General features: G+C 46.4%; 1 protein-coding gene across 9 annotated transcripts in view; it reads left to right on the top strand.

The window, feature by feature from the left end:
* Positions 1-22,810, top strand: part of MINDY4 (MINDY lysine 48 deubiquitinase 4) — a 104,190-nt gene that overhangs the window by 24,770 nt on the left and 56,610 nt on the right. For 8 of the 9 annotated variants that reach the window (XR_013356595.1, XR_013356596.1, XR_013356597.1 and 5 more), the window contains exon 6: positions 20,096-20,154. Coding sequence is in view for 6 of the 9 variants with exons in the window: in XM_077856321.1 (XP_077712447.1) it covers positions 20,096-20,154 (59 nt within the window). In the remaining 3 variants the exon portion in view is untranslated. The remainder of the gene's footprint in view (positions 1-20,095; positions 20,155-22,810) is intronic. The other variant, XM_077856320.1, reaches the window with a different exon arrangement.

Genomic DNA, 22,810 nt, shown 5'->3' with positions numbered 1-22,810 from the left:
GTGGGTATGGCTGCCCTGTGCTCAGCTGGTTCTCCCTCTTACCTCTTACCCACGTTTACCCTACGTGTGCCCCCCATCCACGGTGGGATACCAGTTCTGTCTCCTGCATGCAGGCCTCTGCCTAGCGTGTGTGGAGCATAAATATGAGAAACTGCTTCACTGCATGTTACAGGCTACTTGGAGTAAGATGGGGGTATCTGCCCCTACCCTATGTGGTAATTCTAGCTGCTAGGTACCTTTAGCTCTGGAGCACCTGGGGCTCTTCTGTCCAGTGCATCTCCCAGGGCAGAGAGATTTCTCATGACCCAGATTCCCTCTGAGACCCTCAAAGCGTGGCTAAAGAGGTGAGAGTGCATCCACACCTCTCCGTGGAAGGGTGAGTGGTCTCATTTTGTCCATCTCTGGACATCAGAGTGGCAGCTCCGAGATCCTCCTCTGACCACATCTGGGCCTTGCTGCTGCTCTGCCCAAGGCCTGAATCCATAGCACACAGGCTGGAAAGCTGTTCCATGCAGGGGAAGCCACTGCTGCTGGGTGGAAGGAGGCTGTTAAGGCTCAGGGATAACTTTGGGGAGATGATTATCAGCAGGGGAAGTATATGGAGATACTTCTTTCCTGAGTGCCTCCCCCCGCCCCCCTCACTCCACGGTGCTTATTTGCTGGTCTGCCAGTTAGCTCACTAGACCCTGGCTACCAGAACTGCAAAGAGTGGCCCATCTTGAAGTCAGCAATGGGGCCAGGATGAGAGTGAGCTAGCGAGGCATTTAGGGTATCGAATTTAAGGAGCATGCATTCTCAGGGTAGCTCATCTGTAGTGCAGACGCCTGCATGAACCTGGAAGTGAGTGCTTCCTTAAATTTTGCATGCTAGGTTCCTCACATGTCTCACCCTAACCCTTGCCTGGTTCACAGGGTCTATATGCTTCTCTTCTGCTCCTCAGTATCACGGATAACCCTCGATATAGCATAGTGATTTGATAACTCACCTTTACTTCCATGTAGTCTTTGAGAACTTGAGTGGGCTTCCTTCTTCCCTTCCTTCCTCCCTCTCTTCTTTCCTTCTTTCCTTCATTCCTTTCTTTTTTTCCAGCTGTATCCCTGGACCTGGCAATAAATATTGAGCGAATGAAAGCCTGCATATAGCAAAGAGAAAGGAAGGGAAAATTATGCTGATCTGCTTGGGAAAGTGTCATAAAACTTAAACTGATAATTTTCAGTAGAATTGGAACAATTAAAACTTTATCCTCAAGTTCACTTGTGGGTATTCATTTTTTTTATGCATACATTCATTTAACCAACCATTCATCCAACCAACCGACCATCCGTTTAACCAACCAGCCCACCCACCAACCCACCAACCCATGCCACCACAACTATGATGTCCTATATTTAGGTTATTTTGCGTGTTGACTTTTTTTTTAAAGATTTTATTTATTTATTTATTTATTTATTTATTTATTTATTTATTTATTTATTTGAGACACAGAGAGAGAGAGAGACAGACAGACAGAGACAGCGACACAGGCACAGGGAGAAGCAGGCCCCATGCAGGGATCCTGATGTGGGACTCGATCCCGGGTCCCCAGGATCACGTCCTGGGCCAAAGGCAGGTGCTAAACCACTGAGCCACCCAGGAATCCCCGCATGTTGACTTCTTTAGGAAGTTTTTCCAGATCTCTTCCCTGTTCTAACACCTGGACATTACTCCCTTCTCATACTTCTTCACATGTGCACATGGCACACTGAAAAGAGCTGACAGGCTTCCTTGTTTCTCCTGCTGGACTGTCAGCTGCCTGAGCATGGGGATTAGTTGTCTGTGACCCTTCGTCCCTCAACTTTGCTCAGAATTGTTCCATATTAATGGATGGGCCTGAATTATTGGCTTTGCCTTGAGGAGGGGGAAGTGAAGTGTGAGGTCTTCCCTTCACTCAAGGAACACGCGGGAGAGTGGGATTAGTGATCTTGCAGACAGAAAAGGTCACCTAAAAGTAGCAGGCAGTGTCTGTCCCAGACCAGATGGATGGTGCCCATTCAGGTGCTGCGGGATCTTAGAGGAGGGGGTGCTCCTGGGCTGGGCTTAAAGGGTGAGCAGAGTTGGAATAGCCCAGCTGGAGAATAGCCAAGGGGCTCACTGCTGTGCCTGGACATACTCATTGCTCTTCTCCACTTTCCTCCAAGCTTGAGATTTCTTGAGGAACAGCTTGCTGTTGTCCCTGGGAGTCTCATTCCTAAAAAGCGAAAGTAGCTCTCTTATTTTTCCTCAGCCCTTCTTTTCTGGGGCCTGCATTGGGTTCTGTTGCATTCGCATACATTTTTGGATGATATGCATGTATGGGGGCTTATGGAGAAAAGACCCTAAGCTCATAGCTTTCCTTCAGGATGGGAAGGCACTTTGATTTAGAGAAGAGATGGGCCTCCTTGTTAGCACCCCAAGTATAACTATGACAGGCTGACTGCTGTTGGGACTGGGGCAGAGAGAGCTGATGCCTCTCCCCTGCCAAATCCCTTTCTGTTCTGACAGAGTGGACCTTCCCTCATGACTCCCCAGCCGCTTTTCCCAAGCGGCTGTGGGCAGGAGTACTGCTGTGACTCACTCAGGCTGGTGCCTCCACCGTAGAAAGATGGTCTTTGATCCTGAGTTCTGTCAGGGGCATCTTGGTCAGAGTTCTTCAAATCACAAAGATGACCTGCCAGGGCAGTTTCCTGTATAGCTGGATTCCATGTGTGTGCCTCATTCCAGAAAATTCTACTTTGTTTTCTCTGCTCATTCCATGAGAAGTTACTAAAGCCATGGGATTCCTTCCATTTCCTGTTGAGGCCACTTTTGTAACCATGGGCCCCTCAGAAGTGGAACCTTTTCCCAATAGAGTAAACAGTTTTTGATCTCAATCTAAACACATATTATTTAATTTTATTCAGTTCAACAAAGCATTTATGGAGTGTGTCTTGCTTGTTTGAATGGTGTTGGAGAGAGAGGTGATGGATAGGTTCCTTTCCCACAGAGGCTGAGACGTCCATGCAAATGACTGTCCTACAGGAATAAAAAAAGGCAAGTGACAAGGGGACAAGGGCAGAGAGCCATGGAGGTAGGATCTGGGTTGTCTCAGGGATAATGAAGCTCTTGCTATTTATTGAGTGCTCACATTTGGCAAGTCCCTTGGCAAGAGCTTTGGGTGTATTACCTTATTTAATCCTGACAGCCACACTGGGAGAGTTATTGGCTTCATTTTACAAGTGGGGAAAACAAGGCACAGAGTGACTGAGCAGTCTGAGTTCACACAGACAGTCTGGCTCTAGGGGCCTCAGTCTTAACCACTGTCCTTACGCCCCTGTCTTGGGAAGGAGAGGTGCTAGGGAGCTGACACTGGTGAGGACTTAGAGAGTTGGTCTGGCAATTCAGGGAGCAGACCCATCCCAAGCTGAGGGGCAGTGTGAACAAAGGCAAGAAGGTGGGCAAGATGGGGTAGCAAGGACCAGGAGGAGAGGAGACTGGAGGACCGGACTGTGCCTTGAGAGCTGGCCCAAAGAGCAATAGAGGGATAGAAGTTATATGGGGTTATTTTTAAGGATTTTATTTATTTATTTGACAGAGAAAGCATGAGCAGGGGGAAAAGTGGAAGGAGAGGGAGAAGCGGGCTCCCTACTGAGCAGGGAGCCCAACACAGGCTTGATCCCAGGACCCTAAGGTCATGATCTGAGTTGAAGGCAGATGCTTAACTGACTAAATCACCCAGGCATTCCATGGGTGTTGTACTTTTAAAAAATCAGTTAGAGCTGTACTTCAGGAAGACTAATCCAGAGGCACTATAGGACAGCAGGATGACTGGTTGCAGGAGCTGGACCTAGAAGGCATGGTGGGTTCTGACCTGACTGTACCAGAGGGTCAGGGTGCAGGGCACCTGGGACGAGAACCTATAGGACCTAGCTGTGGGATGAGGAGGGCCAGGAGGCTGGGCATGCAGGTGGCAGAGGTGGAGATCCAAAGGGGAGGCATTGCCTGGGTCACAAGGCGATGAGAGGTTGGATGCTGGACATTTCCAGCTGAGCTTTTGTTTCCACAGTCTGGTGTGGGGCAGAAATGCAGATCCTGGGAAATGTTGATTGAGAGGTATCTGGGAGGTCCTGGCAAAAATTGAAGTCCTTGGAGCGATGGACACCAAATCTTGCAGTGGGAGAGCCATGTGTTTGGTGTGGTAAGGAAAAGCAGTGGTCAGAGCAGAAGGAGGACCAGGGATGTGAGGGAAGAGGGGGTTTCTAGGGAGCAGGAAATTGATAGCTTTGGACCCTTGGGGAGGTTGGGCAGGTCACCAGGTATGATGACGGAAGTAGCTTTGGAGAGAGCTTTTAGCAGGGGACTGGGGGCAGAAGGTCAACTGCAGCGGGGTGAGGAATAATGGGGGTAAAGTCATATGCAGAGAACACAGAGCTTTTTAAAAGTTTAGAGGTGAAGGGAAGCATAGGGACTGGATGGCAGCTCAAGAAGGGGGAGGGTTAGGGAACAAAATCTTTTTTCCAGGATGGGAGAGATGTGAGCATGTTTGTAAGCCCAGGGCTGGGCGGCAGCAGCAAAGGAGAAACTGGCCATTCATGGAGACTTCGAGAGGCAGGAAGTGTGTGCTTGGGTGGGGTCTTGGAAGGGCTGCACTGACAGTATCTAGATTCATTTTCGGCCGTGCTCCATAACGGTAATAGATGTTGTGATGATGGGCCTGGGGCATTACCAGTTCTCAAAGTAGCTTTGAAATCCCCAGTGAAAGAGCCAACAGTTCTCAGTAGAGTTTTTGAGTTATTTGAAATTTATTCCAATTAAGCAAAGCTTTCTTAAGTTATTGAGGACTGCTGTTTAGAAAACATGGCATTTTATTGAATTCTAAAACTTTGAAACATGGCTCTCCATCTTTAACAGATTTAACGATTCTCAGTGTGGTGAGATTGAAAGAACCTGAGATTTAGAATTGGAGAGATTTGTCATTTACTAACAGGATGACCTTGGACACAATGTTTTTGTACATCTCTTTGTGGCTTAGTTTCTTCATCTAAGAATGGGATGATATGACCTGTCTTTACGAAGATTATTATGAAGATTAAAAGAAATGATGTATGTAAAATATTTGGCCCACAATAGTTAAAAAATACTAGCTTTCTTTCCTACTGTTTTGTTATCCAAAACCCCCTGTTTCTTAAGTGGATGGATTTATTCCTGAATAAATGGAAATTTTGAAAGAAAGGTGTGGGAAGTAAGATTAGAACCAGATTATGGGTCTAGAAACATAGTAGGTCTTCAGGGAGCATTTGTGGATTAAATTTGCCTTCCATTAGGCATTGAGGCTGGGCCTCCATTAAAGCTCTAGAGGTTGACACAGATGTACACTCCTGCCTTTCTCTTTTCTAGAAGTTCTTTCTAGGCCACGTGTGGACAGTGGGCTGGCAGGATAAACTACCCTTGCCTGGGCCCCTATGGCTATGGTCGTCCAGCTCAAGGCTTCTGCACTTCGTGAGGGCTTCATGAGATTCCATGAAAGAATAAAGAGACATGGGAAGTCCATGAGAGAAGGATGGCGTTCCTGTCATTGACAGTGTTGCTTCCTTTGGTCCCAGTGTCACTTTGTTCAGCTTTTTTGCCTTCAGATAAGATTTCCTTTGAGAAAAAGAAATCAACCAACCAGAAAAGTCTCTGAATGACCAAACTCTCCACCATCATCTGAGACTGGAGCCTCTTTTGCAGGGTTTATAATCACTTTCATAATTTCATGTTCATCTCCTCATGAGCAATGGCATACTGAGCATTCACATTCCAGAACTTACTCTCTAGAGGGCAGAAGAACTTATAAGGGCATTTTGACAAGTATCTAGGAAACAATGCTGCATAAGTCAAGGAAATCCATCTGGGTTCTACAACCCAGTGTCTCTCCCACACCCCTGGCCCCGTCCCAGCTTCCTGACAAATTTCAGGTCCCTTTCTAGCCTAGATGTGGATGGACAGGCATCCTTAAAACCTAATACACTCCTAGGAGTATTTTAAAAGCAAAAGAAAGAAGTTGAAAGTATCCATTTTAGATAAAAACCAAAAGTGGAGCTGGCCCATTTAATAAAGACGTTATGACTGATTTACCCATCTCTTTAAAGAAAGTAACTATAAAAGGTACACTTACCAGATGTAAAGAAAGTAACTCTAAAAGGTACACTTACCAGATGCCAGGACGTGGGAGAGCTAAAACAAGGATTTTTGTTTTAAAAAGTATTGTCATGCAAATAAACCCCACATGGGTTTTGTAGGAGACTGTCCTTGTTCTTAGGAGATACAGGCTGGACTCTTTAGGGATGATGTTATAGTATCTCCAACTCACTTTCAGATGGTTCAGCAAAAACTAAAAACAAAAAACTTGTGTTTCTATGTGTATGTGTGTGTTTGGAGGGAGGAGAAAGTGGGAGGAGAGAGGAAAAGCAAATATGGTAAAATGTTCATCTGTTTCTCTAAGTGAATGGTGTACTCCTGTTCATTGTGTTATTCTTTCAATTTTCCTGTAGGTTCAATATTTTTCCAAAATAAAAATGGGAAAATAACATAGGAAAAATAAGAAAAACAAATAATCCGTAGAATCTATCTTTTCTCTCTCAGTGAAGATCCTAGAGAAGTGTAACAAAGTCACAGTGTGTCAGTGAGGGTTGGGGTCTAGGTGGGGTGACAATGTGAAACATAAGGCTAGTCCAGGAAGCACCTAGGGAACAGCCCAGTGTGCCCAGTGAGTCGTGTGGCAGGCCCGTCCCTATTACATAGGGGCATCCTCAAGCCCTTTGGAACCGTCCCTTGCCTATTAGAGAAGCAGTAGTTCTAACAGACAGTCCAGATGCACAGAGAGCAGACTCTTTCCCGGTGGTGATTCCTGCCCTGTCTCCCCCGAACCATCCTCCCCTCCCCACGCTGCTAGGACTGGAGTCCATACACCCACAGCCTGGCAGTGCAAGCTGGCAGTGTCTTCCCTCTGCCGATCCTCTGGATGTTTTCTCGAAATCTCCAGTCCTTTGATTACACCCACATCGTGAGGTTCAACGTGACATTTCCAACAGGAGACTGCCTGACGTGGGTCCAGCTGCTTCACATGGTTTTTATATTTGTTCTGGAAAAAGCTCCAGCTACCTTTGGTCAAAGCTCTTCCTGTTGGCCGCGTTGCCAAGGCCATTTCTCACCCACACAATCCAGAAGGGGCTGCCATCTGTAGGCCCCTGCACGCCTGCCCCACTGGGGACAGGTAATGGTGGCAGAGGGCTGCAGCCTGGAGCAGCAAGGGCTCTGGAGTGTTTTGGAGAGTCTGTGCTTTCCATCTCATTCTTGTGTTATTTAGATTCAGATCCTTAGAAACCAGGGAAGCCAGAGCCTTGCCAAAGGGCTCTTTTCCGCTTCTGCAGAAGTTTCTCTATTAAGTAGAAGAGAGTGCTTTTAAACTCACATTAATTGGTTACCTCTTAAGGACTTGGGAAGGAATATTTGCCTTGTGCTAAAATTCTAAGTCCCCAGTTTCCTGACATCTGAGTGGGCCCTCAGCACCTCTGCCTCCGGGCTCGTAGAATGTTCCTGCGTGGATTTCCTCCCCACCTTTGAGCAGTGTCCTTGCTCCCCACTAAATACCCCCACCTGCTGGGCTTCCTGCCCAGGGGCCACCTGCGCTCAAAGCAGATAAGCAGAGGGGTAACTCCGGGGAGGGGGGGGCAGTGAGGGACCTACACTCTAGTGGGTACTCAGGGACCCTCACACCCCATTTCAAGTGAAAACAGCTGTCAGAAGAGGCTCCCTGCATAGGGAGGCTGCCTAACTGGCTCAGGGACACATCTAATTTTAGCTCAGGGTGTGCTTGTCCTGAGTTGGGGCTGGCCCACCCATGGAAATTCCATAGCTCTCTGGTTTTATGTGTGTGAGTGGTGTAATGCTCAAAGTTAGCAAAGCTAACTTGATTTTAAAGCAACATGTTTCTTTCTCTTTTTTTCTAAGAACTTTCCAGAAACCAACTTGTCCTCTGTGCTTTTGGAGTAGGTCAAAATTTCCTGAAGATTCCTTTTTCGTGATGGGGCAATGTGGGGTGGAAGAAAGATGTTCCGAGAACTGAGCCAGCCCTCCCTGGGCCTTTGTCTATGTGAACTAGGGTAAGACAATGGCAGGGTCTTTGGGTCAAGAGAGACTCTGTGTCAGACAGCTGGTACAGTGAATACCGAGAGTTCATAGGTCAGCAACATATAAACAAATGCAATAACAAACAACAAAATCCTGGGGGACCTACTTGGTTCAGATCCAGAGGTGGATGGCCTGAGACAAACACAGTTTTAGTGGCCTCTTTCAGATAAGGAGTATAAAAGTATCTCATTTTTGCAAATTTTGCAAAAATAGAAGACCATGCCAACACATTGCTTGAGCCTCTTGGAAGGGGCCTGTACAAGTGAGGGCCCCTGAAGCTTCAGCCCTGTTGACTTCACCATTGATCGGATGCTATTAGCTGTTGTTACTGATTTTCTGGCTAATAAGAACATTAAAAACCAATTTCATAAAATTTATTATTTTTATTTTTTTAACCATTTATTTATTTATTCATGAGAGACACAGACTGAGAGAGAGAGAGGCAGAGATACAGGCAGAGGGAGAAGCAGGCTCCATGCAGGGAGCCCGATGTGGGACTCGATCTCAGATCCCAGGATCATGACCTGAGCCAAAGGCAGGCGCCCACCTGCTGAGCCACCCAGATGTCCCAATTTCATAAAATTTAAATATAACCTTGAAACAAAATTCCAGTGTTTAAGATGAACACATGAGTGAGTCCATGTGATAGATGCACTGTGTCGGTGCTTATTTTCCTCACTTCACTGTGGACCTGTGTGTCATGGGCTGGTTTGTGTTGGACAACTTCCAAGCCTCTGAGCCTCACTGTCCTCATTTGTGAAAATGCTGCTTTCCACATAGGCCTTTAGTGAGAATTAAGTTAAAATTGATGGCTTGCAAGTGCTTGGTGAGGTAGATATAGATACCCAGGTAAATAATTATTACTGTAAGGACAAAACCATAGAATATTTAGAACACTTAGACTGTTACAGGAAGGGAAATGAAGTCCAGAGAAGGTGAATATCCACCTAGGACCACTTGGGGGAAAGACATGAGCTTCAAAAATAATTGTTATTTAAGTGTAACTGCCTTGACTTTCCTAAAAACAAATGAACCCAGATTTCTTTGTTTTAAAATGATAAGTTAATGTACCCAGACAGTGTTGTTTCAGCCTGGTGGCTTGTGGCTCTTTTACTACTGCTTATGCGGGGGAGAGTAGAGTTTTATGTGTGCAAAATGGAAATATTTCATCTCGGAAGTTGTTTTAAGCCACTCGTTGGCATATTTAACCAAACAGAACTGAAGTGGACTCACTGTTTAATGGGACTCAGAGAAAGTTGACCTCTCTTATTGGGACAGCTCCCTCCCTGGATGTGTTGGCTTTTAGTAGGACAGTAACAGGGCAGGGACAGTGCCCCAAAGCAGCTTCCCCTAGCAGCTAAGTAAACATCTCCACACAGCTTTCCAATCCACCGTAGAAACCAGTGGCAACTCTTATGTAATGTCTTTCAGGCAGCACGTCAGTGCCTTCCCTTTTATAACTCCCAAGTGTGACTTTTGACTCCCTGGCACAGTGCCAGGTTGTAGAGGCAATCCTTTCCATCCTGACTCTCCTACCAGCCTCAAGGAGGGCAGGGCCAGGGCTAATCTTTGTCTCTGGTAGAGCCATGCCTTTGTGTCCTCACCTTGATGCCAGGAGCCCTAATCAGAGGCGGGCTTGGGATCCCACTTGCTGGATGTGCAGTCTGAGGCCCAAACTGGGGGACCTCTGTGGCACAGGCCAGGTGCCACATCACATCTCCAGCTCTGGCCCTTGTCATTGGGCTCATCCAGGGTCTCATGGTGGTTGGGTTTGGCTGAGTGGTGCAGCCACATGCTGGAGGGCAGAGGCGAGGGGGCAAGACCATGGGAGATCATGGGCTAGTAACATTCTGCTTGGTGAACGGCACAGCTCAGGTGAATGAATGGTTCAGTGGATTTGGCCATGCTCCAGAGATCCACTCCATAGAGACCACTTTCCTTCACCAGGTTTTTTTTTTTTTCTTTCCCTGGTGAAACATCAGCTCTACTCACCTTTTCACTGCCTGTTGAGCAATGTCTGCCTCTCTGCACCAGTCTCCTCATGGAGCTGAGCTCAGCCACACCCAGGAAACTGTAGCTTGTGAAAAGGGCAGGGAGATAGGAATTGGGAGAGCCACAAAGCCCTGTTAGCGGCTGTAAGGGAAGAGCAGCCAACCTGTCCTAATGCTTCTGGGTCATAAGGAAGTGCAATCAGTGCTTCAGCATTCAAAATGAACTGAGCCGAGAGTCTGGAGCCTAACATTTCTATTTCTGGCTTTGCCCACTACTCAGGGGGCCTCGGCAAAAGCTCCACACCCACCTCACCCCTACCCCCGACAGGGCTGCAGGATTAGACTAGATGGTCTGGATGGGCATTTCTAGTCCTTCCAGATGGATGAGCTGGATCTAGGTGAACTCTGAGAACTTCTCAGCTTTCAGAGTGGGCATCCATCGAATACCAGTTGTATACTAAGACATTGTGCCAATTGGGGGAATGGGAGAATAATATGAGGGAAGGTCACACCTAGTACAGTTTTGTTTTATGAATTGTGTGCCCTTGAAGGAACCCTCCCAGTCTGATGTCTTGGTAACTGGGTAAATTTCTTCTCTGTTCCTGGAATGTGTCAGAATCCGGCCTGACTCAAGGAAAGAGAAATGTTGGACCTGGTTTCAGATCTTGCTCTGGCTCTGCACACTTCTTATCAAGGGTGTGTGCCAAAGCCTGTGGGGAAGGGCGCATACGGAAAGATAGTTAAGCTGAGAAATCATCATCCCGAAAGAACAATGGTCTGGGAGGCCAGAGTACGTGTTCTCTCCAGCTAGATGGGCTGAGCCGATGACTTTTCCAGGAGGATGCAGGGCCATCCATGCTCCTCCCCTTCCCCCAAATCTGTCCTCACCGGGTGATCCCTATCTTTCTCTAACCTTCGTCATCATGGACCCGGATGAGAGAGACGTGGGTATGTAGCCCAATTTCCAATTACGTTTTTTTTTTTCACTAGTTTCAGGAAGATAATTTATTTGGATTGAATTGTTAAGGCAGATTGCTTTCACAGTATTCCAAGCAGAATGCTTTCTTACAGGAAATGTCAGACCAGGCAATTCTAGTCAAGTTTTCCACATCCTTAAGAAAAAAGAAAAGAGAGAGAGGGGGAAAAAATATTCCTATTATATGTTGAAGGTCAACAGTTTGAGCACTGGCAGCTGCTGGGTGTGAAACTGAGATGGGTTAAACACTGTGTTAGTGCACAAGACGACTTCCCAATAGCCTTGTGCTCTTTAGGGCTTCATTTGAAAATTGCCTGTCGATTGGGCTGTCCAGGGAGATAGAGTGCTTCCTGAGGTTGGGACATGGATCCCACAGGGCCGAGCATCTGGGTGGCGAGGATGCTGGAGGAGCTCCCTTCGTCTCCCCAGAGCTCAGTTTCCTCATCTCTCAAACCAGGGTTATGCCAGGGGACTCCCAAGCTTCTTCCCAGCCTAAGGCACCACAATTCTGTACCTTCATCTCGGGGAGCTTGCTGAGCCTCTGTAGGAAGCCGAAGAGAACCAGCAGGAAAGTGAAAGGAATCTTTCTTCTGTGGAGCACTTTGACTTTTTAAAAAAGTTCTTTTTAGGTCAGCTTGCCTGTCAGGGATCTACCTCATTAAGGCTTACTCCTCCTGAAGTTTGGTCCTTAATGAGAGCCTTTAGGCACAGGGCTATGGAACGTCACTGTGAGGAAAAGAACGTGACACAACTGCTCCTCCGAGGGTGCCCCCTGAGGACTTGCTAACCCCCCACCCCAACCTGCACGTGTCCAGGAAGTGCCTGCAGGTGGGGAAGGGCTGGGTCCCAGTTCTGAAGCCTAGAATCACTGCATGTTATGGCCCTTAGAGCTTCCCCAAAGACGATTCTGGAGAAAGGGAAGCTGAGACTCAAGGCAGTCACAGCTCGAAGTGATGCCAGTCTTCTCTGGTGCGAGCTAGCCCTGTGGCTCGTCTGTCCAGTTCCTGTGTGTCCCCTGACAATGGAACAGCTCTCTGCTCCATTATCATCTAGCCCTGTTGTGCATTGTGAAAGGAGGTTCTATTGGAAGCCGGGTGGTGGCAAGAGTGCTGGACCTGCACCAGGAAACCTGGCCCCAGTCGTCAGGTTCACTTGTCTGGTTGCACTGCCTGCCATTGGTGTGTTTCCAGGAGAGCTTGAATCTTGTGGGATAGGACAGCCTCATGAGGCCACTGCCTCCCGTAGGGATGCAAGCAGGGCTTCAGTGTAGGGATGTCCTGTCGGGTTGAGATCCGTCTGTACCAAGTAAAGCAAAGCCCTTCTTATTCCTTGAGCTTGCTAAAGTTTTTAGTTTGAAAGTACATATGAGTATTTATTTAATTTTTTTACCAAATGTTTCTTCTTGGTCTACTGAGATTTTTGTCTCCTCTGTTGGTATGAATTCCATGACTAGATTTTCTAATGTTAAAATATTCTTGCTTCCCTACTTGGCCGAGATTGTCTTCAAAGTCATGGCCAGTGCGGTTGTTTGTTATCTTACTTCATATTTTTGCACTCGTATTCGTAAGCTTAGGTGCTTGGAGTCAAGGTGCTACTAGTCTCATAACCACCATCATCCTCATGTCAGGGAACATGGAGCAATTCTGCGTCAGACGCTATTCTCAGCGCTCGATGGATTGATGTGTGTAATGCTCACCACAGGTCTTTGAGGTGGGACTGTGGTGAACCTCATTTTTTTTTGAACCTCATTTTATAGAGGTTCAACACGGCTGAATTCTCCTGTTGCATCGTTCCTTTTGTTGTTCTGTAACAAGTAAGTTTATCACTAATAATGCTTTTTATTCCAACGTCTACTTTTAATCCAATGATACAGGATTAACTACATTAGCTTTTATTTATTTAAAAAGATTTTATTTATTCATTTGAGAGAGAGAGAGAGAATATGAGCGGGCTGGAGGGAGAAGGAGACCCCCCACTGAGCAGGGAGCTCGATGCGGGGCTCGATCCCAGGATCCTGAGATCATGACCTGAGCCGAAGGTAGACGCTGAACCATCTGAGCCACCTAGGTGCCCTGCGTTAGCTTTTAAAGGGTTTTCTCTTTTCTCCCATGTTGTATGGTTCACCTTTTGTGTCACGTACCTCGTGAAGCAGCATATTAATGATTAAAAAAAGGTCAATCCTGAGTGTCTCTGTCTTTTGGCTGGCAAGGAGTTGGTTTGCTGTTATTGTAATTACTGATACACTTGAATTTTTGTTTGTATTCTGTACTTCCGTTTCGCCATATGCTTTTTCTTTATTTCTTGTTTCCTTCTCTTCTTTTCCTTTTTTTTTTTTTAAATTTATTCATGAGAGACTCAGAGAGAGAGAGAGAGAGAGAGAGGCAGAGACACAGGCAGAGGGAGGAGCAGGCTCCCCGCAGGGAGCCCCACGTGGGACTCCAGGATCACACCCTGGGCTGAAGGCAGATGCTCAGCCACTAAGCCACCAAAGGCGTCCCTTTTTTTTTTCTTAACCATTTTCAAGTGAGCGATTCAGTGGCATTTAGCATATTCATAGTGTTATATAACTGTCACCTCTGTCTACTTCCAAAGCATTTTCTTCTTTTCAGAGCAAAATCTGTTCCTGTCAAGCAGTTTCTCCCCATTCCTCCCACCCCCTGATCCCCAGCAACTCCCAATCTATGGTATTTCACATAAACGGAATCATATAATATGTGACATTTTGTCTCTGGCTTCTTTCATTCAGCATCATGTTTTTGCAGTTCATCCACGTCATAGCATGTCACTCCTTTTGATAGTAGAATAATATTCCGTTGCATGAATATGCCACATTTTATTTATCCACTCACCCATTGGTGGACATGTGAGTTGTTTCCACCTTTTGGCTATAGAGAATAGTGCTGCTGTGAACACACGTCCCTGTGTTTACTTCTTTGAGGTATATACCCAGGAGTTGGAATTGCAGGGGGTCATATGGTGATTCCTTTTTTTTTTTTTTTAAGATTTTATTTATTTATTCATGAAAGACACACAGAGAGAGGCCAAGACATAGGCAGAGGGAGAAGAAGGTTCCCTACGGGGAGTCAGATGTGGGACTTGTTCCCAGGACCGTCCCAGGACAGTCCCAGGACGATCACGACCTGAGCCAAAGGCAGATGCTCAACCACTGAGCCACCCAGGCGCCCCTCATATGGTGATTCTATATTCATCTTTTTTGAGGAACTGCCAAATAATTATCCACAGCGGCACTTGTGAATCAAGTGGTGTTTATTTTTTCTTCTTGGGCTTTCTGATTTGGACGTTATAGATTATGTCTTTACTATTTTAGCAGTTGCTCTTAAAATTCTTTTTTTTTTTTTAAATCATAACTGACTTAAAGTTTGGGTTTGATCAGTCTCTCTACCCTGTCAAAGAATACAAGGATTTTAGAAAGCTTCAGCTGCTCATTTCCTGTCCCATTTCCTATGTATCATCATCTAGTATTATCCCTGTGTTTTTAACTACCCCGTAATTAGTTGTTACTGTTGTTATTTTTTGTATCATCAGCTCTCATTTTGGTTTATCTACATGTCTGCAGATTTCTTTTCTTGCTCCTGCCTTCATCCTGCTCTTTTCTCCTGGGTTCACTTTCCTTCTAGCTAGAGTAAGTCCGTGAGTGGTTTGTGCAGTGAAGGTTTGTGATGGTAAACTTTTTCAGCCTTTGTCTGAAAATGTCTTTGTTTTGACCTTACCTTTAATATTTTGAGTATCAAAGATATCTTTTGTTAAAGTAATTTTTGTTTATAAATAATCTGCCTTTCCGCTGAGATTTTTCCCATTGTCATTAAAATTCTGGTCGTTTCAGTATGATGTATCTAGGTGTGCTTTGCTTTCCACATGTGCCGTTTGAGGCTTCTTAGGTTTCTGTGAGGATTCGTGTCTGCTAGGTTGTTAGCCATTATCTTTCCAATAATCTCCTTTCTCACACTCTCTTTATTTTTCTGGAATAGAGAAAATTAAAAGGAATATTTTTCTGGAACTCCTTTTAGATGGGTATTGGAATTGATGTTTTCACCTCCACATGTCTTCTTTGCTCTTGCACATATTTTCTCTCTTCATATTGAGCTGCATTCTGATCATGTCATCTGATAGCTCCTAGTAATTTATTTTCTCTTCATTGTATCCTATCTTCTGTTGAAGCTCACCCCAAGTTCCCCTAATGTTAAAGAAGATCTAATTTATAGAAAAGTTGGAAGAATAGAAGAGTGAACACCTATACCATCCTCACCTATACTCAGTGAGCCTAGGACTTTGTCATACTTGTTTTTTTCTCTCTCTCTTTTCTTCTCTTCTCCCCTCCCCACATATAGTATGTATATTTGTAACACATACTTTTTTAAAAGATTTTATTTATTTATGCGAGAGAGACAGAGACAGAGAACATAGCAGGGGGAGGCACAGAAGGAGAGGGAGAAGCAGACTCCCTGCTGAGTAGGACCCTGGGATCAGGACCTGAGCCGATGGCAGACGCAGAACCCACTGAACCACGCAGGTACCCCATTACAGTGTATTTTAGATTGTTCTATTATCTCAAGTCCATGGGAGTCCTTTTTTCTGTGTCACCTGGTTTTCACTGATGGTGCATGATTTTCTCATATATTTACTAGTTTTTTTGTTTTGAGCATATTTTCAGTGGTACTTAAAAAAATCTCTCTCCTGGGGACTCTTGTGTGACCTGCTTTGGAGAAGTGCCCCTCCAGATAATTTTACATTGCTTTAGTTAGGTATGCTAGGATATCACCATCTTGGGAAAATTTTATGTTATAGTCTGGATTCTTGTGCCACATGAGTGGGGTCAGTTTGGACTCCATTCATACTGGGTTCTGAGTTGCCATCAAATGGAATATATAGTGAGTGCTCAATGTCTTCTCATGGGACACCTTTCTTTTGTACTCTATAACTAATGTAGCCAAGTATCTAGTGCCAAACATTGAGGAAGGAGCATCTTCCCGTCTCTTTTTATGTTTAGAGTCAGTGAAATAGTCTGAGTGTGAGGCTGCATAAACAGGAGAGCATCCTCAAAGCTAGCATGGCCCAGACACTTCAGGCCTCTCAGAGACCCTGCACCTGGTCCTGTCCTGTGGTGATGAGCATGCTTGGGCTTCCCCCAAGGTAGAGATGAGGCACCTGAGGCCCACAGAGGGGAGATGACTTGCCCAAGGCACGTGGGGATTGATGGAACAGGGTCAAGAACTCAGGTTTCTAAGTAGCTCTTCCCACTGACCAGGGTTCAGTTATCCAGGATTGAGTCCTGGCTTCTCCTTTGGGGACACAAAAGGGAGCCTAGGGGGAAAGTGGTGACCTCAGACATGGAAGACAAGCAGGGTGTCTACAGCCTGGCTCCCGTGGGTTTACTGGATGCACACTTTGACATGTCTCTGGCTTATCTGCACCATCACATTTTGAAAAAGTGTTTTGAACCCTTGATTTATCTTTTTGTCATTGTTTTCCATAATAGTTTTCACTCAAAGGCAAGAATATGCTTTTAAACTGACCTTTTAAACTTTGTAATGCTTACACCACAAAGGGACACATGAAAGGAACAATGAGCATATCCCCTCAGTGGGAGCAGAACTGAAGTCTCCTCTGGTGATGAGGTCTATGGGAAATGGACACAAAGCATCTGACCTGGGTTTCTGCAGCTGATGGATGGCGCTCCGGGTGGAAGTCCCATGACCGGGGAGAGGCCCAGCTGTACCCCATGCAATGGGAACATCATCTCCACCCTCTCGCCGTGGCTCTCGGCCACCCACGTGCTCTGAAGCTTTGCCTGGAGCCAGTGGCCTAGGTTTGAGTTCTGGCTCTGGCACTTCTAAGCTGTGTGACCTTGTGTGAGTCAGCTGGCTTCAGTGAAGGTCACTCTGGGACTCGGCACCTATTTGTGGAACATTGCCTTGGTGCTGGGCATGCAGGGTACAGGGGTGACCAAGAGACTCCGCGGTCCTTCGTCCCTCCTTGTGATTACTCTTACTATATGTATTAGTATCCCATGGCTGCTGTCGCAGATTACCACAGGCTTAGTGACTTAAAACAACATACATACATTATCTCACTGTTCTAAGGATCAGAGTCTGAAATCTGTTCTGTTGGGTTAAAGTCAAGATGTTGGCAAGGCTCGTTCTTTCTGGAGGCACCAGGGGAGAATCTGTTTCATTGCTTCTTTGGAACTTCTCATGGCCACCCACATCCTGGACTTGTGGCCCTTCCCGCATCATCGGAGTGTACTCCTCCAAACTCTGCTTTGGGCATCACACCACCTCTCCTTTTCTGTGTCACCTTTCCTTCTGCTTCCCTATTATAAGCATGCTTGTAATTTCATGGATCCCACTTGGATAATCCAGGATACCCTCTTTTATCCTAAGGTCCTTAACCTAGTCCCATCTGCAAAGTCCTTTCTGCCATCTAAGGGACCATTCACAAATATCTTTGGGGACCACTATTCAACCTACTATGCCCAAGTCAAATTGCAGTTTGTGTCTGTTCAGTTTCCATGCCTGGGTCTCCCTTGGGCAGGGACAGGCCTGCCAGATAACTGCCATGTGATTGCTGAATGAGAGAGTGAGGAAATGAATGAATGTGTGTTTGGAGTTGAGAAGGAAGTGGCATACCCTTGGGCTGTAGAGGATCAGCATGGGTTTGCCAAAGGATGTTCTAGCCCGAATGAAGTGCTTATGAAAAGGTACAGAGGCAGAGGCTGAGAAGCTCAGCATGCAGGGAATGCACATGGAGTGCGAGGGTGCAGAGGGAGAGGGGGCTGGGGTGGTAGGTGGCCAAGTAATAGATAGCCCATAGGGCACCCTAAGGGGCCTGGATTTATTTTATTTTATTTTTTAATGTTTTATTGTAACTTGACCTCTACACCCAACATGGGCCTCGAACTCACAACCCTGAGATCAGCAGTCATGGTGCCACTGATTGAGCCAGCCAGGCGCCCCATCCTGGATTTTATTTTTCAAGGAAGCAGTATATGTGGTGGTTGCTGCCTTTGTCTTTGGCATCATTGCCTGGGTTCAAATTCCTGGCCGCCACTTACTTGTACTGGGAACATTACTGGATGTCTGTGAGGTTCAGCACAACAGCTTCTTCATAAGGCTGTCCCGAGAAGCAGATGGCTTTTGTTGCTTGCAGAGCATCAGCACAGTGCCTGGAACAGCCAAAGGAGTCAGAGAGTATTTGCTGTTATTATTGCTGTCATTTTTATAAATATTATTGTTGGTGGTGGTGATGATGATGGGGAACCTTTGAAGAATTTCAACCACGCTGTGGTGTATTCAGATTTGTTTTTTAGAAATATTCCCTTGACACCCGTGTGAGAGAGATGTGGAGAGTCGGTGTGAGGTGGGGCATCACACTGGGGGTTCAGGGAACCAGTGATCTGGGTGAGAGACAGAGAGAGCAGAGCCAGGTACAAGAGAGATGTCATTTTCTTTGGGGCCTTCCGGAGATGTCTTTGCTCCTGCTGTTCCCTGCTTGGATGCTTTGGGGCAGACTTTAGAGGTCATCTAGCCCCGTGCCTCGATCCTCACTTTTCAGGAAGGGCTACTGAGATGCGAAGGAGAGGCATCTTGCCTTAGTCTCAGGTTGGAATAGTGACAGAAGGGGCAGAAAGAGGTGGAACTCGGGTCCTCAGCCTCTAGTGGCAGAGCCAGTGGCGGTGGGAGAGAGATGCTTACAGAAGCCTCTGGTGAAGTGCAGTTTCTCATTGCTGGAGGCTGGGGAAGGGAGGCTGTGACACAGCATCTGTGTTGCTTCCCCCTCCACCTCCTCCTCCTGCCCCTCCAAGCCTCAGATTCTCTTTCCAGCTTGTTCTTTTACCAGTCCCCAAGAGAACGCTTGCTGAATCCTGGTAGCGTAGAGACATAGGAATTTTGTGGTTTTGAATTAGGGAAAAATGGGCTTGACCCAGTGGGGGAGGATCAGGGCTGCCTGGGAGGGTGGGGGAAAGGAGCTCTGTGTTCCAGAGCCCCAGGCCAGAGAAAGAAACTCAGAGTTCAGAGCAGTGTGTGCTCACGGATTTGGTGCCATGCATCCTCTGTGGTCTTCTACTCACGCCCCTTCATACATCTTCAGGAGGAAGCCAATTCAATAGAACGTACCGTGGCAAGGTTACGATTGTTACTTCAATCATATCTTACCCTGCAAGGATGTTGGAGGAAAATATATTTCAATGCCATGTTCAAAAGGGCTGTCATTTTTTAACATAGTAAATGGATTTTCAGAGAGTGATGTAATATTGTTATTCTTAATACATTCTTTAAAAAAAAAAGATTTGCTTTAATCCAGAATGATGCATGCTAGAGGGAAAAAAAAATCTAAAGAGAGCTAAAATACAGGTGGGCCATTTTAAGAAAGCTCCACATGTACATACATGAACTTACAGATCAGAATCCCAGGACAGGTTTTTGGTGCATTTTAGAGGTTTCTCATAAATGGCTGCTGATGGCTTTACAAGAAAGCTAGGAGGAAAAAAAAAATAAAAAGAAAATAGAGATGTGATGAAAAAATATCTGTGCAATGATTAATTACAAGCACTTGATTTGTGTGTGTGTGTGTGCATGTGTGTGTGTGTGCGTGTGTTTTCTAGCAGTATCACAGTGACATCAGCAAGATACACTTGCATTTGGTTCTTAGCAAGTGTCAGACTACAAGGTATGTTGTCCTGTATTGGCTGCTGTGTGTATGTGTGTGTGTCCGTGAGAACACATATTTGAGAGGCACCTGGGAGGGTGTTTAGTCCCATCCAGTGAGGGAACCTGCAACCCAGAGAGGGGGAGTGGCTGGTGCGAGGCACACATGAATGGCAGGGCAAGGGCCAGAGAGAACCAGCCCCTGAACCCCCATCCAGTGCTCCTCATGTTCTTCTCTGCTTTTTGTGTTTCAGTATCATTTTCCTCTGGTACATTGACATTTTCTTTTTTTCTAGGAAAAACAAGTTGCCAGTGCCCAACAAAGCTGATGGTGAGCTGGGTGTCCTGCAACTTGGTAGGTGCAGCTGTGCCTCTATGCTGTGCCCGTGGGGCTCAGGGGGCTTTATTTGCTCCATCTGGGAGTTAGTGGGTGGGTGCTCCTTACCTCCCACCTGACCTTAGGAAGGAGACGCTGGCCCAGTGAGTAGAGCAGGCTTCTCTCTTTTTGGTTGCTGTCTTCTTTTGTCTTCTGTCTTTCGGTCCTGGAGAAATCCTTATAAGAAATCTGGGCATTTTTGGACCCACCTTGGGGTGGGGGGCAGTGGGCGGGGTACAGAGGGGCCTCTTTTGCCTTTGGAGGCTCTTTTAGGGCTATTGAGAACCTACCAAGGTCTCCAGAAGACAGCTCTGCCTGGCGGGGACCATCCTTTAAAAACTTTATCAACTTATTATTTAGGCATAAGCATGAAGTACTTAAGTGCACACCTGTTTTTTTTTTCTTTTTAAAATATTTTATTTATTTATTCATGATAGACATAGAGGGGCGGGGGGAAGAGACACAGAGGGAGAAGCAGGCTCCATGCTGGGAGCCCGATGTGGGACTCGATCCCGGGACTCCAGGATCACGCCCTGGGCCAAAGGCAGGCACTAAACCGCTGAGCCACCCAGGGATCCCCAAGTACACACGTTAAGTGTTTAGCTCCACGCATTTTCACATATATGTACATCCCTATAACTACTCTTCAGGATCCAGATAGAGAACATGTCCATCTGTTCTGGTTTTGAAGCGATCTTTTGTTTCCTCTTTCTACAATTCTCTACTCCTCAAGGACTGATGTGTTTGCGGGGCTTGGTAAAGCAGCAGTGAAATGCATAATGCCAAACCAGCGACCAGACTTGAAAGGATGAGCCTTGAGTGCCGTTGATATTTGGTCTTCTTCTGGAAGCCAGCAATTTACCTGTTGGGCCATTTTGGCAGACAGGAGCTCTTCACATACTTTCCCTCTCCTTTTAAGTGCTCCCTTTAAACCAAAGGAAAAAAGCAATGCACTCTTTAGAAGTTTCTTGTGTGAGACATGCAGTCTGACAATTTGCTTTGATGAAGTTGAAAGGCAGGGGGCCTCTCTCTGAATGACGAGGCAGGGGTTTGTTTATTCTGCTCAGCTCACTTCAGAGGTAACAGTTCCCTTAGAGTTTTAATCATCAGAAGTGCCTGGTGGGTGTCATTTGGCCAGCCCGGGAAGGGGCAGAGTCCTGCACGTGGCAATGCGGAATGAGGTACGGAGCCAGCAAGTGCTGGCATCCGAAGTGTTTCTGTAAAGCACTGCACTTTAAGATTTTCCAGTGAAAGCCACTCCTGTTTGGACATAAAATGAAGCACTTCCTGGCCTTCAGAACCCAGAGGGCTTCTATTGGAAGGAAGGCTTTTAGCAATTCTCTCAGAACCTAGTTGTTTGAAGTGTGTGTGTTTTCCAGAGGGAGGCAGACCCCACTTTGCTAGTGGCTCAGCTAATGATTTAGAAAAGGGAAGGACGTAACAGGTAAGAGATCATGGAACCCAGCCCTCAAGAGGAAGGGCAAGAGAAGTTTTGGGGTGAGGCAGAGACAAGGAATAAAATTTGGTTAGAGGAATAGAATCTTCTTCCCTACCCTGATTCCCAATTCATTTTCCTTTGGTCCAGTTCAGCAAACTTCTGTTGGTGATTATGTGCCAGGGCATAGATGAGGCCGTTGAAAGTACATCAAGGGGAATAAAAAGTGACCTACTTTCTTGGAGGGGTGAGTTGGGTGGGGCAAAGGAAGAGAGGTGTCCTCTGATAGCAACACATAAAGCAGATGATTAGCAGTTCATCAGTGCTTCAAGAGATGTATAAGCAAGCTCTGTGGTGGGTTCCAGAAGTCTCCATAGTGAAGTAGTATTTAGATGGGGCTCTGAAGGCTGAGCAAGGTCTTGCCAAGTAGGGATGTGCAACAAGCCTGTAGACAAGGCACGGAGTATGAGAAAGAGTGATTGGCTTGAGGCCGCTGGTCCATAGGGGAAGTCATGGGGTCAGGAGGAGATGGGGCTGGAACGAAGGTGTGCCAGGGCCAGGATGACCTTGAGTGCTGTGCTAACGAGCTTGACTGTAAATCATTAGCCAGTAATGAGCACTTGAAGATTCTGTGCAGGTGAGTAATGTGTGCAGTGCTGTGGGTTCTGGGCTATCTCTGGATACCTGTGGAGGATGGATTTTAGAGATAAGGGCCTGGAGGTTGGAAGAACAGTGGGGGGGGGGGGGCTCTTGGAATAGTCTCAGAAAGATGTGATTGGTACCCTCTTCTCTCTGGTGAAATCCTCTGGGTACTTCAAGACCCTGCTCGAATAATTAGCTCTAATGGAAAGCTTCTGTTGCTCTCTAAGGCAGAACTATTTGCCCCTTCTCCTCTGCTCTTAAAACCCTTGCACTGTCTCATGTTACGTTATTTGTTTGGGGCTCTGTGTCTCCCTCTAGACAGAGAGCTTCTTGAAGGCAGGGGTGGTGCTTTACTCCTCTCTGGACCTCCACTGTCCCACATAATCAATCCCTGGTACACCACAGATGCTTAATGAAGTGCTTGATGGATGGATAAAAAAAAGAATGACATATTCCTGTAACAGTGGAGGGAGACGGAGTAGGGGTGAGGTATGAGACATCCTGGAGGCAGAATGATCTGGAGGCTGGATCCTCGTGGTGTGTGAGAGAGAGCTGAGG

The sequence above is a fragment of the Canis aureus genome, chromosome 18 (genome assembly GCF_053574225.1).
Source record: "Canis aureus isolate CA01 chromosome 18, VMU_Caureus_v.1.0, whole genome shotgun sequence".
Lineage (NCBI taxonomy): Eukaryota > Metazoa > Chordata > Mammalia > Carnivora > Canidae > Canis > Canis aureus.
Note: the sequence above shows the minus strand (reverse complement) of the source record. Positions and strands in the feature narration are given on the sequence as shown.